This window comes from Perognathus longimembris, chromosome 12 (assembly GCF_023159225.1).
Source record: "Perognathus longimembris pacificus isolate PPM17 chromosome 12, ASM2315922v1, whole genome shotgun sequence".
NCBI lineage: Eukaryota > Metazoa > Chordata > Mammalia > Rodentia > Heteromyidae > Perognathus > Perognathus longimembris.
This window is the reverse complement of record NC_063172.1, coordinates 35,102,387-35,115,831: the sequence shown is the minus strand read 5'-3', so window position 1 is coordinate 35,115,831 and position 13,445 is coordinate 35,102,387. Positions and strand designations below refer to the sequence as shown.

Genomic DNA, 13,445 nt, shown 5'->3' with positions numbered 1-13,445 from the left:
GACTGAGCTTCTGAGGATGAGGAATAGGTTTCATGTTGGTTGTGTTTGTCTTTCCTCTAACAGGTCTGAGTCTGTGTCTAGCGAGGGGTTGTCTCTATGGTGGAAGGGGTCCCCGGGGTGGTCGACCTCGGAGTGGCTGCTGGTGGTGTGTCCATTGGGCTCCCAGCCCCGCTGTTGGGTGTGACAGAGGAGCTGACTGCCGGCGTGTCTCCTTGCTGTGGGGCCTGGAGGGTCTGTCCACAGATGTGGTGATGCTTCTCCCAGTCTTTGTGCTGGCAAAAGGAGCCACAGTATCGGGCTGTGTTGCAGCCACTGCAGGTCTCACTTGCTTTGCGACCACAATTCCAGCAACTCTAAAGGACAAAGGAAGATTCCAGATGAATGCATTGTGAAGACAAAAATAAAATACATATGCAACGTGGTGCTGTCCACTTGTTTTAGAGAATACTATGTATATGTACATATATACGTACATACATATATATACATAAACATATATATATGTACACAATATGCTCTGACTACTGAGTCAGACTGCACAATCCAGGAGGAGGCCTGAACACACAGTAAAATGCAAGGTTTGACACAGGGATTGTCCCAACTTTTCTGTCAACTATCATTATGGTTCTTTAAGTGGTTGAAGGGTTTGCTATTAAAATCCTTTGGCTTTTAGGTTGAACTATCTTCATGTGGGATTTCTCAATCCTCCTATGAAAATTAATAACCTCTAGGATCCAAGTTTTTCTCTTTCACTAGAAAGAGAAATGTCAAATGGTCATACACAAATATCCTACTCTGGTACAACCCAGCTTATAGGTACTAACAGGAATCACAAAGGAACTGTCAAATACCACCCCCTGGATTCAAAGAAATACAATAGGATAGATAAAGCATTTGCTCTCTGTTCTATCCATGGCTATTAGAGGATGTGGCAGGTACTTGGAACTTCAAGTTATTCATTGTACCCAACCACCAAATTCTAAGATACTTTAAAACAATCTCCTTTTCCTCAGTTCCATAGGAAGTTCTTTGGCTAATTTTCTCTAAGACATCGTAAGCACACAGAGTTTGATATATAGAAGAGTCTCAAAAAATATTTGTGAAGTAAAATCAGTTGATGCTTTCAAATAGTGAGAAATTGTGTGTTCAGGTAAATAATGATTCTGTTTGGCTAAAATACCTTCTGGTGTGGACTTGGACTCAACTGTGTCATGACAACTAAACTCTCACCCTGTCAACTGAGCAGCCAGTGTTAGGTGATTTACACTTTAAGATAAACACGTTATGAATGAGAGCACAGACATCCTAGAGGATGAAGTACACCTGTGTGTGACACATCATATGGAAGGAAGGAAAAAGAGGGGAGGGAGTAAACTGTAACAATATACACCAATTCCACTGCAAAATGCTGTATCCAGTGGTCTTCACTATATGCTACTCATATTTCTATTCCTTATCTCCAGCACTTTTTGTTTGTTTGTGACACTGGAGATTTAACCCTGGGCATTGCGTAGGGTAAGCAAGTGATCTACCTCTGAGCAACATCCCGTCATCCTTCTTCATTGCTGTTGATTATTTTCTTGAAAAACAACCTTCAGTCAGAAGGTTAATCTGGTGACCCCCAACCAGCTCACAGGATGTGGTTATGTGATTATTAAAGTAAGTTCTTTTAAAGCAATGACACCGATATTGCAAGAGCACTATCTACATTTGTTTTGCTCTCAGTATGCCCGTTGCATGGTTCATGTACACTCATGAGTCCACTGAAAATACTTGAGGTGAAATGGCAGCTCATCACCATAAAGTATAAGGTTTGACCACTGTGCAAAATATTCAAAAGAACTGTCAGCAGTCACACTAATGTCGCTAACAAAGGAACTCCTGGGTAGGCAAGATTTAGTGTCAGTGCATGCAAATCTCAAGAGCTCTCATTTATAACTTTTAGAAAGAGTTTCAGCTTTGTATAACTACATCTTTCCCACAGAAATCACATCCTGGTAAAGAAAAAACAAAATGTATGATCTCACACTGTGGCTAATGAGAGCTGTTTTAGAGGAATAGAGATTAAGAGATGTAGATAGTTGATCTGTGAAATGTCACAAGCAAAAATGCAATGAAAATGTTTACACAGTATTAGGACTTAGAACAAAGTAGTCTTCTTTTCTTTTTATATTAATTGAAGAAACTATCTGAAAAGACTTCTTGGAGATCTGAGGTCAGAAGCTCCATGACTGTGCTTAGACATGCTAATCTCTCAACATTCATTCCAACACACGGCTGCAGAAAGATACAAATAAAGATGAATCCGGCCCACTGGTCAAAACAGTGAAGCCTGATACTCAGTGCTCAGAGTGAAGTTTACTTCCGTGAGGTTTTGCTTTTTTTAGAGATTGCCAGCTGGGTCCTGGAACAAACTCAGCAACTAAGCGATATTCCTAAATTACATCAGAAAATCCCAATTAGAGAACAGAGACTTAAATCCAAAACAATATTTTAAGGAAATTAAACATCTAATCTGAATCAAGTGGCTTCTTTAGGAAATACCCTGGTATAAGTCCTATCCGGTTTTTGGCAGAGGCCTATTTTGGCAGACACAAGGGTGGTAACTGTCCAATACTCAATGGCTCCTTCAGATTGAAATCAGATGTACGCAACATTCTCAATTTAAACTGATTAAACACACAGACTAAACCAGGTAATTACAAATGCATGTGTTGGGGAGTGGAAAGAGGAGACAGAATGGGGACTTCTTTATTTTTTAAAGTGTTTTCAAAGATGGGAACAATTTTACAAATAAAAAATGTGGACTTGTGCCAAATACAGAAACAGATGTTGTGGATTGTGAAGCTGCTGGGAATTGAGGCTTCTATGCCTAGCATTGCCTGGGTCTGATCCAGGATTTAAGGGCTCTGGCTAAGTTTCACCTCTACTTCCATTCTAAAGTTGTTCAATCTTATTCATTTACCACCCACTGTAGGTAACAAAAGCAATCATCAGCTGGAGGAAGATACAACAAAAGTAACTTAAGTGACCTAGTAAGAAAAAATATAAACTTGCATATGTGAATTGCCATTGACTCTGGGGAAATTTAGGACATTCCTAACAGGAAAGCTCAGAATGCATACTCCTTTTCAATAGCTCATTTGAAAACTGAAATAGCATATATCTCTCTTGGATAGCTCTATTAAATTTCCTGGTGATTCCTGACCTGCCAGGCTGCTGTCTGATTAGTGGTACTCAATCTCTACTAGCCACAAAGAGACTATTAAGAGGTTGGGCACAGAGGAACACATTTGAGGTGCAATCACTTTAAGTTTCTAAGCTTTTTCTTATGTTCACAAAGGTGAAAACTACAAATTGTATCTAACACCCAGGGGCATATCTGTAAATTCAGAGATAAAGGCAGTCAATAGCTTAATCTAATTTTATATTTTTCACTTTGTATCTTTTCTATTCAGGGTAGAACTTCTTAATAGTTGTGTTACTTATTTGCTAATCTTTCTTAAAACAACAACAACAACAAATATCATCAAGCCTTCCTTCCATTCCTGTCAGGAATGATGCTTGTGGATTGGAATTACAACGGTGTAAAAACTTCACCAAGATGCTTTCAATTTCATTTCCAAAGTGCATACATTGTATAGCCTTTTCTTACTTAGGTTAACAATGCTCCCTTTGCAGCATAAAGAGTATTTTTCCCTCTTTGGAAAATGAGGACAAATCAATTGGCCAAACTTGTCCTATGATGCAGATGAGGCTAAACACAATCCCAATTTTAGCTAGATATACTATGCACACAGGGCTATCTATGGGCCTAATCATGATGGATTGAAGCTTTTGGGATGACAAAACTACAACTCGAAGATTTTGCACTTTACTTCTTATCAGCAAATCTCTTTGTCTTTAAGGAAAAAAAAGCCATATCTTTTATCTAGTTAGTTAGATAACACAAAGAATGGTTCTCTTGCTCTACTGGCAAAAATGTATTCCTTCTGATCCTTAATGCTGAGAATCAAGTTTTCATCCTGAATTACTTTGTTTCTCACAAATGGTGATCAATAAATTTTGGTAAATTGTTTATATAATTAAATTTCCCAAATACAAAGGGCTGGCTTCACTTAACTTCTGTCCTGAGAGCAATTCTGTAGAGGGCACACATCCAACTTTACTTCATACTGACCTCACAGCACTTTAGGTTTGCATTGCATTTGATAGCTTCAAACTATTTTCATGTACATTTTGCAGCTCAGGAAACTGAGGCCCTTAAATAACTTTTGCAACAAGAGTTGCCTAAATGTCAGAGAGAAGAAATTACAGAGCCAAGGTTTGAGTCTCTGAAATATTTGCGCTGACAAGTCAAATACTATTTCCAAAATGCCATACTTCATCAATTTCAAATCTTTCCTTAGGTCCTCTTGCTGTAGCAAAATGAGGCCAGAGGGACACAATTAGGGACAGTGGTCAGAGACTGGATCAGGAACTTGGAGACACCTATGACAAGGTGTCCCAGTATAGGATGGAAATGGCACAGGTTTCAGAATCAGGCTAGCCCATTTCTTTTCCAATGTTACCCTTCAGTGGTGTAAGGAGACACACAGCTTTTTGGTAAGTTGGTTAAGGTAAGTTGCTTAAGCACGTGAAGAAACATTACACACACACAGAACTCAGAACAGCAGGGTTTCTCATGACTCTATAAGTGCTGAGCACTGTGTCTGTGGGCTAGCAGGTTCTGAGTAAGTGGCAAGCAGTAACATCAGCTTCTTCTCTGGCATAAGCTGTAAGAAATCAGTTAGTCACAACACCCTGCACTAGATCAACTCCCTCCCCACCTTGAGAACTGAAAAGCTCACCTCCTGTCCAAATTAAATGCCTTAACCCATAGCCATTGAGTGTGCACAGGGTCAGGATATCAACAAGCTTCCTCTTAGCCTTTTTAAGCAACTATTTTACTTTTCTGCCATCCTCACTACCCTCAAACTTTCTGGAGATCGCCCAACTTCTGACCACTTACTCATTCTTTCTTTTCAATGCTCTTCATTGATATTTCCTCTGCTTTTCACTCTTTCTTTTTCATGCTCCTTATTGATATTGCCTCTGCTTTTCACTTCTAAGATAGTAAAAAAATTCTGTTTCCTACCCTATAAGTTCCTCTTTGTTTATTTCCCTCCTGTTGTCAGGGAGGATGTTGGGAAGAACTATCCTTCCCTTCCTCCTCTCTCCTTTGTCAGACATGGCTTCCATAGTCAGCTGTAATTGAGAAGACTCCAAACTGTTCTCTCTGCTCTACAGCTGTGGATGGAGCTAGGCGAGGAGGCTCCTCTATAAAAATGCTCCCTAAAGCTGACTGGTGCTGTCCATTTTAATCAAGGGGGATACTCTGGACTGTGACTTCCACATTTTACTACATGCCAAACATCAGCAGTTATTTCTGAGATCTTTCTTTCCTCCCTTGTTGTCTTTTCTATTGGAATAATTTCTTAATTCACTCCTTCCCACCATCCCCTGGAGATTTCTTGTCAGGTAATATGTGTACAATTTCTACTCACATCATTGGTACCACTCAACCACCACCTTGCAGTTTGGGTCACAAAAACATCCTCCTACTTTTGGAGATGAGAAAAACCAGGTGAGCAACACAGGGTCATTCCAATCAAATTGCTCTGTTCACTAGGCCAAAAACAGCCAGCCTGATCATAAAAATCTAATTGGAACCTAACATTGAAGCTCATGATCAGATCTTTCTGGAAGTTGACTGGGCTGATCAGTCTGTGAGGGCTTCACAGGACCACACTGTGAGGCCCAGGTATAGTAACTATGAATCTACACAGGTGTTACTTCCACAATTCCAGGCAGCTTCACTAATTCTAAAAGGAGAAAGGAAGAATCTTTCTGATTTGCTCATATGTTCAGGGCTTAGCATAATCTGGAATATAAAGACCTCATCAAATGTTTCGGAGGGGTGCCATAAAATACCCAGAGAGATCCAACTCTGTAATGTTATGCCCTACACAAGAAAAACAAATAAAGGCTATATTAACAAGAGTGGGGATATTATTTTGGTGGCTGAAAAACTCAGATCTTAACTTTTGGACTATTCTGTCTGAGAAGTATAGTTGTTTATAATTTGTTTTTATACTTACTGCAGTTACAATACTCTAGTGACCTAAGCGAAAACAAACTACTTCAAAAAATTGGTGTAAATTGAAAGCCCTCTGAACAACTACTTGAAGATAATAATAATAAATTAGGAAAGCAGTAGTTGCATAAATTGCATTGTAAACAGCCTCTGTCTAGCAGTATACATAGGAAAAATGATGTGGAAGAAATATGACTGTTTGAGATGACCAGATGCCATAAATAGTGCTAACATTATATTCTGGTTGAAGTATATGTATAGTATATATAATATATTGTAAAAGGGTAAAGTATGGAAAATTATCATGCTGCTTCGGTTCTGTTTCAAATCTGGTGTTATTCTGTTAGTAATATCACAAGTTTGTAAATACAAATAAAATTAAAGAGCTCAGTAGAAATAAATGATGAAAGTCCAACAAGGAAATATATACACTTGTAAACACTGGAGGAAAACTCTCCTGCTACTGTCATGCACCATGCAGCTATTAAAACAGTACCTAACAGCTAGACAACATAAGCCAAGGAACAGGACACTTATATGGACTGAGATGCTGAACAGGTAGCTAAACTCCTCCTTGCTGGCTTTCTTACTAGCAAAGAGAGAAAGCACATCCATTTTACCGTGTCTGACATGAGAAGTAAAAGAGCTGTAATATAAAATGCAATTTGTGGCCAGGTACCTTTGGCTCACCCTTGTAATTCTATTGACTCTGGAGACTGAGATCATGAGGATCACAGTTCAAAGCTAGCCTGGGCAGGGAAGTCCTTAAGACTCGAGCTAGATCAAGCCTGAGTGAAAAAAAAAAACAAAACCCTAAGGGACAGTGCCCATAGCCTGTGTTCAAATCCCAGTTCCAGGAACAAAAAAAAAATAGCAAATTGTGCCCCACTTGGTTAATATTCATTGTGTCTTTTCTTATTTCACCTCAGGCAACACAAACTTCCTACAAACCCCAAAACCTTCTTGACCATGGCTTGTGGTGCCCAGGGAAGCCTGATTCATGAGAGTTGTACACCCAGCAAGAGCACCTTATTTACTGTGAAAAGCATGTTGGTTTTGATGATATCTTATTTGATGCCCTTCTCACCACAAACACTACACATGCCAAATATTCCTGTCTGTACTTTCTTCCTGTTCATCTCCTCAAATAAATGTTTCAAATAGTCTCTTTCTTTCCAAAGCTTGTCCATCTTTGCTACCAGCCTTTCTGCTTTTTTGAATCACTCTTTTTTTTTTCCTAAGCAGAATCATCTCTACTGGCTTAATTTCACACATGTGAAAACTGAGGTAGAAAAAGGAAAATGAAGGAGTCTGATTGGCGCATGTGGTAGTGCTCTAGACTGTGAGAGTGAGACTCTAAATTAAAGTCATAGTCCCAGAAAGAAAAGAAAAAGGAAGGCTAAATGCAGAATTGAAAGAGAGAAATCAGAGATATTTGTACTTAACACAAATAGCTCAGAGGAAACAAAAGCCACACGGAGCCTAAGAACTCCAGTCTCCTGACTCTTAAGTCCAAGTTCCTTCTTACAGTCCTTATAAAAGAAAAATTCACAACAATAACTTTAATGTTTACCATATCTATATATTTCTATGCATCCCAATTATATAGACTATACACATGATTTAGATAAGAAGTGGGTAGACGTGTACAACAAGGAAAGTAGCTTCAAATAGAGAGGGGAAGACTAACAAATGTTGCTCCAGCCACAAAAAAAGTACAGAGTATGAAGGATTATGGGAAATATGAGCAGATAATGAAACTATGAGTTTTAGCTATGGAAACACTATAAAATGCTGATAAAAATAAAAATTAAATGAATTAGTAAAGTAAGAAAATCATATTTTTGAGAAGAACTGGAATCTAACAGGAGTATAATGAATTGTCCAAGGATCCCTGGAGTGATAATCAAGCTGATCCCAGATGCAGTCTCTGTGTCTTGCTCTTGGATTTCTTTTGCCACAGTACAGAGTTTGATTGGCCCATGTGCTGAGCATGGTCTCTACATTTTTGATCAAACATCCAAGCCAGGACACTGCAGAGTGCAAGAAGGCATAGGTAATTATATGAAGACCACAGATGTCCCCTTCAAACTCAGGTATATAGTCATTCTACATCTGGCACCACAGTGCTGACCCTTTCTAATCCAATGTGACTGATCTGTCCAGTGGCACTAAATGATTTACTTGACCTTGTAAAAATGTTGACTAGTGTTGTTTAAACACGTACACACACATACACATGCACATGCACATGCACAAAGAGCACAATTAATTTTTCTGTCACCTCACACATAACTTAGGTAGCTCAAATCCAACATGCTTCAAAGGTAGTTCAAATAAGGTTACATGATGGAGGCACTTAAGTCCTGTGTATCCACTGCAAAATGATGGCTTCTTCTCTCCTGACAGCTAATGAAGTGTGGAGTCTTACCAATTCAACCTCTGGGGGTCCAGCTAGCACTTTCACCTATCCCATAATGACTACTGACCACCCTCATGCAAATGTCTTCTGATACATCTCTCCTGAAAGAGAGATGGAGATCATCCCTCCTTGTTATTTCCTTGAAACTCTTACCACACTGCCACCTAAACCATCCCTGCCAAACGCCCATCAGCCACAGGGTGGTCTTGCTTCCAAAGGCCACTTAAAGCTTCCTTCTTTACCTTCCCTTTGGTTCCCTACAGGAGGTAGCAGAAAATAGTGGGAAAGGGGGTGGATGGGAGGGCAGCTGCTAAACATTTCCTAATTAGCCTTAAGGCCCCAAAGCATTCACATTGATTATGCTCTTATAATTTAGCTATTTGACTCTCTTGATGAATTGTAGCCAGTATGAGCAAGAACTATGGTGCCCTTCAGTGCCAACAGGGTCCCTGATAAGTAATGAAAACTCAATAACTCAATGAAAGAATAAACAAATAAATGGATGTGAGCATTTATAGCTATAGGTATCAAATAACAAACCTCCTTGGGTAGGTCACACAAGGAAAGCCCATTAATTCCTGAATGCAGTTTCAAAATCAATAACTGTTGCACTTACCAGCAATATATACATATATAATATATATTTCAATGGATTAATATCATAGTCAAACCTTCTATTTTATTCTAAGGAAATAGAGAATAATTTATGAAATATCAAAGGTGCAATGTTGTGTGGACTTTATTGTGGGCTGAATAGGTAATAGCCAAGAAAATTCCTGGATATACAGCCATAAGTAGGAAGTGTTAAAGTATTTTTTCTGTGGATGCCTATTTACTGGGTGTACAATTCTAGTGAGGGCTGGAAAAGGGCCATCTAACCTAGCAAGGGAAGCCAGAGCCTTTCTGGTTGTCAGAGGTTCCAGTAAGCTTTCTAAACTTGAATTCTGACATTGTGAGAAGTTGAGCACCAATGTGATATTTTTTTCTGGATAGATTTGAGAATAAAGACACAAAGTACATATATATCATACCACACGTTATCACTTAAGCAAAATGACCTATTCACATTATCTCACAAAATATCTGTCTTTACAATTTAGTTGCCTATGAAACACTTTTAATGACTCTAAATGTTCACTGAAAGTGGTGATGTCTGATGGGGACTGTGGACTGTGAGTCACAATGTCACTAATTTGCAAAATTTCTCTTCAAAAGATGCTAATGTGATTTTTAAAAAATAACACATAAAAACATAAAACAAAATCCTTATATATCTTAGCTGCAAGATGCCAATAAAATTGAATTTCTCCCTGGCTAAATTCAACAATGGAAAAGTCAGCAGTTAAAGGGTAGATAAACTTCCCTTTGTCCTTCTCTTCCTGAGAAACTTTCAAATGTTGAAAATCAATTCCTTTTGTCCCCTTGTTATTCATCTGCTACACATTAAATAGAAACTCTGGGCATTGAGTGATTCCTGCAGCGCCTTTCATCTACAGAAAAGCCTGGTACAAATTAAATTCTTACTCTCCCGCGCAAATTATAGATATGTATTGTAGTAGACCATTGATTTATCAGTTCATGCCTTTGAGAATTCAGCTTTGAGAGACTAGCTAATTGTAGTCTTTTATCAAAAGTTACTGTGGGGTTGAAGATTGTGATGCTGTATTAATTAACATGAAGCATTTCTAGGTTGCTCTGATTTGATAGGCTATATTTTCAAGTACTGTTACATTTACTTATTTACTTCCAAATTCCTTGGGTCATTGAGGCTTTGTGGGGTGTGTGTGTGTGTGTGTGTGTGTGTGTGTGTGTGTGTGTGTGTGTGTGTGTGTTTGAATTACAATACTGAAATAATACCAAACAGTATTATTTGTGACAGCAATGTTATGTTATGACCACCAAAATGGGTATGATAAAGAATGTGGAAAATAGCTTACGCACAAAACCACTTAGAAATATTCAGAGCATGCAAATATTACTTTAGCATTGAACTTTATGATCAATAACTAAAAGAGCAATTTTGATCCCAGACATGAACTATGGAGATCACAGATAACACAATTTATCTTTATTAAATCACTGTTACTAGAAAGAAGACACCCAGCCGCCCCCACCCCCACATGCATATCCAGTAGAGTTTGCAAGCCGAAACAGTGATGGGAATGTATAAGGATTTCACATTATTCTGTTGTTCACTAAATATACAATTCTCGTTAGAGAATTGTTCTTGTAGATCGTTCATAAAGGAATGAAATTAGATTAGCACTTGATCAATTCTACAAGTGCTGGGACTTCCCCAAATTGTTGTCAAGTTTTGTCCCAAAGATTTTTGTCTAATGCCCAGCATCCCGTTTTACTTGAGGTGACCTGGAATAAAAAATGTCCCTGTAGGAACTTCTTCACCTACAAGCTCACCCAACCCCTCACCTCGCTGGAATCCTCCTGCTGATTGATAACCGCCAAGGCGTCCTCAGCAGCCTGCCGCTTGGCCTCCGCCACTGTGCGCTCCATCTTGGCTCTCTCCGTGGTGATCATGTCGTGGGCTTTGCGTTCTGCCTCCGACACAGCCTTCTGTAGCTCAGTCATCGCCTGACGCTTCACCTCGTTCACCGCCTCCTCTGTGCAGTAGGAAGGCCAAACCCAGAAAGAGAACAAGTCTCAATTAGCTCAGGATCCTGGATACTGGTTCCTTCCTTTTTTTCTTCTGAATAATTATTTATTATCAGAGTGATGTACAGAGGGGTTACAGTTTCATACGTAAGGCAGTGGGTACATTTCATGTACAATTTGTTACCTCCTCCCTCATTTTCCCCCTCTTCCCTCTCCCTTTCCCTCTTCCCCCATGAGTTGTTCAGTTGGTTTATACCAAATGGTTTTGTAAGTATTGCTTTTGGAGTAGTTTGTCTTTTTATCCTTTATCCCTCAATTTTGATATTCTCTTTCCCTTCCCTAGTTCTAATACCAGTATATACAGTATCAGATGAGATACAGTGATAGTGTGGGAACAACCACAGGCTGGGGATACAAGAGGATCATCAACAAAAAAAGTTACGGCTTCACATGGCATGTTGAGTATGGAAACAAGTGTTATATCACTGTTGTAATTACTGGTTCCTTCTTAACATAGTTCTACACAACAGGCACAACTTTCACTGAATGATGAGGCAGTGCTGGCTAAGAAAAGGCCAGATCTTTGAAATTCCTTTAGGAAAGTCAACAGTGAGACTTTTTTTTAAAACTTCTACCTCTAGGAATACTTTTTAAATGCACAAATCATCATTATAATTGTTCTACCAAAACACTGCCTGCAGAAATGATTCTGAGAGCAGACTAATTAGTTAAAAGCAAAAATACATACGGGAAACCTGAGTGGATCGTTCTGGCACATAAAGTAGTTTTCCACAATAAATATGGTTGCTTAATGTATTTATAGAAAAAAAAGTTAGAAGATGTGGATACACACACCTGTAATCCCAGCACTTGGGAGGCTAAGGCCAAAACATTGCAAGTTCAATGCCAATCTAGGCTATGTATCAAGATGCAGCATCAAAAACAATGAATGAATGACTGAATAAATCTGAAAGGAAAAAACAAAGAAGGAAGGAGGGAAGGAAAGAAGGAAAAAAATAATACGAAAGTTGCTTGAATATAATTGCTCATGTCTGTAAACACAGCCACATAGGAAAGAAAGAGAATGGGATAGTTCAAGGCTAGCCTGGGCAAAATGTTAGTGAGACCCCATGTCAAAGAACAAGTAGAGCCTGATAGTTCATACTTGTACTCCAACTATTTGGAAGGTACAGGTAAGGAGAACTGAGTTGAGACTAGCTCTAAGGAAAAGCATAACTCTCTCTGAAATAAGTAACTGAAAGGGAAAGGGATACATGTGTGTATAAACACAGGATGTAAATAATTGTTTTGATGACAAAAAAATACAACAAAATGGTGAAAAGTTAAATTGGGTAGTAAATAACAGATCTGTTCAATAAAACCAATAATGTAGAAGCTGACCCAGTTGTACATTTTCTGAAGTCTGAAGTCACTTCTGAGCAATAAGGATAAACACCCCATATAGGCTAAGTGATTGAGGTTTTGAGAAATACTGTAACCTCATTTCTAAGTTTTAGTCTGTGGTCAATCAACTCCATCGAATAGATTCAGTGTTTCTACTGAATCAACTGTTGCTCTACACAAACATGACCAAACCTTGCCATAAGCCAAGACCCGGAGTGAATGGTGATGGCAGACCTGCGAGGTATCAATTAACGCTTTCGTTTTGGCAGCAGAAAGGGTGCAAACATTCACCTAAAGCACAATGTAAGATTGACAACTCAAACAAGTAATTTCCATTAAAAAAAATTAACTGTTCTGGGGCTGGGGATATGGCCTAGTGGCAGGAGAGCTTGCCTCATATACATGAGGCCCTGGGTTCGATTCCCCAGCACCACATATACAGAAAACGGCCAGAAGTGGCGCTGTGGCTCAAGTGGCAGAGTGCTAGCCTTGAGCAAAAGGAAGCCAGGGACAGTGCTCAGGCCCTGAGTCCAAGGCCCAGGACTGGCCAAAAAAAAAAAAAAAAAAAAAAAAAAAAAAAAAAAAAAAAAAAATTAACTGTTCTAATTAACAAGGGAAAATATCCTCCCCCTGAATTAGTTTATCTAATTTTCATCTTTATTCAAAGCAAAATGACAATGATTAATTGAAAATTTAATAAGCACTAATTATTAACTTGGCAAACCTAGTACCAATTAACACTCTATTAAAACTAATTATGACATGTTTCATTCAAGTGTTTGCACTTAATTGTTTCACCCACTTAAAAAGCACCTTAATTAAATGTTCTGTTTAATTAAAAACATAGATTCCTAATAAAAAATATTTTACTGT

At 38.7% G+C, this 13,445-nt stretch overlaps 1 protein-coding gene across 6 annotated transcripts in view; it reads right to left on the bottom strand.

Moving 5' to 3' along the window:
* The window catches only part of Runx1t1 (RUNX1 partner transcriptional co-repressor 1), a 140,690-nt gene that overhangs the window by 3,931 nt on the left and 123,314 nt on the right, over nt 1–13,445 (bottom strand). For all 6 annotated transcript variants that reach the window (XM_048359198.1, XM_048359200.1, XM_048359199.1 and 3 more), the window contains 2 exons: nt 10,986–11,176; nt 1–353 (listed from right to left, as the gene is read on the bottom strand). The exon at nt 1–353 is cut by the window's left edge and continues 3,931 nt beyond it. In XM_048359198.1, the coding sequence (XP_048215155.1) occupies nt 78–353; nt 10,986–11,176 (467 nt within the window). In that variant the 3' untranslated portion in view covers nt 1–77. The remainder of the gene's footprint in view (nt 354–10,985; nt 11,177–13,445) is intronic.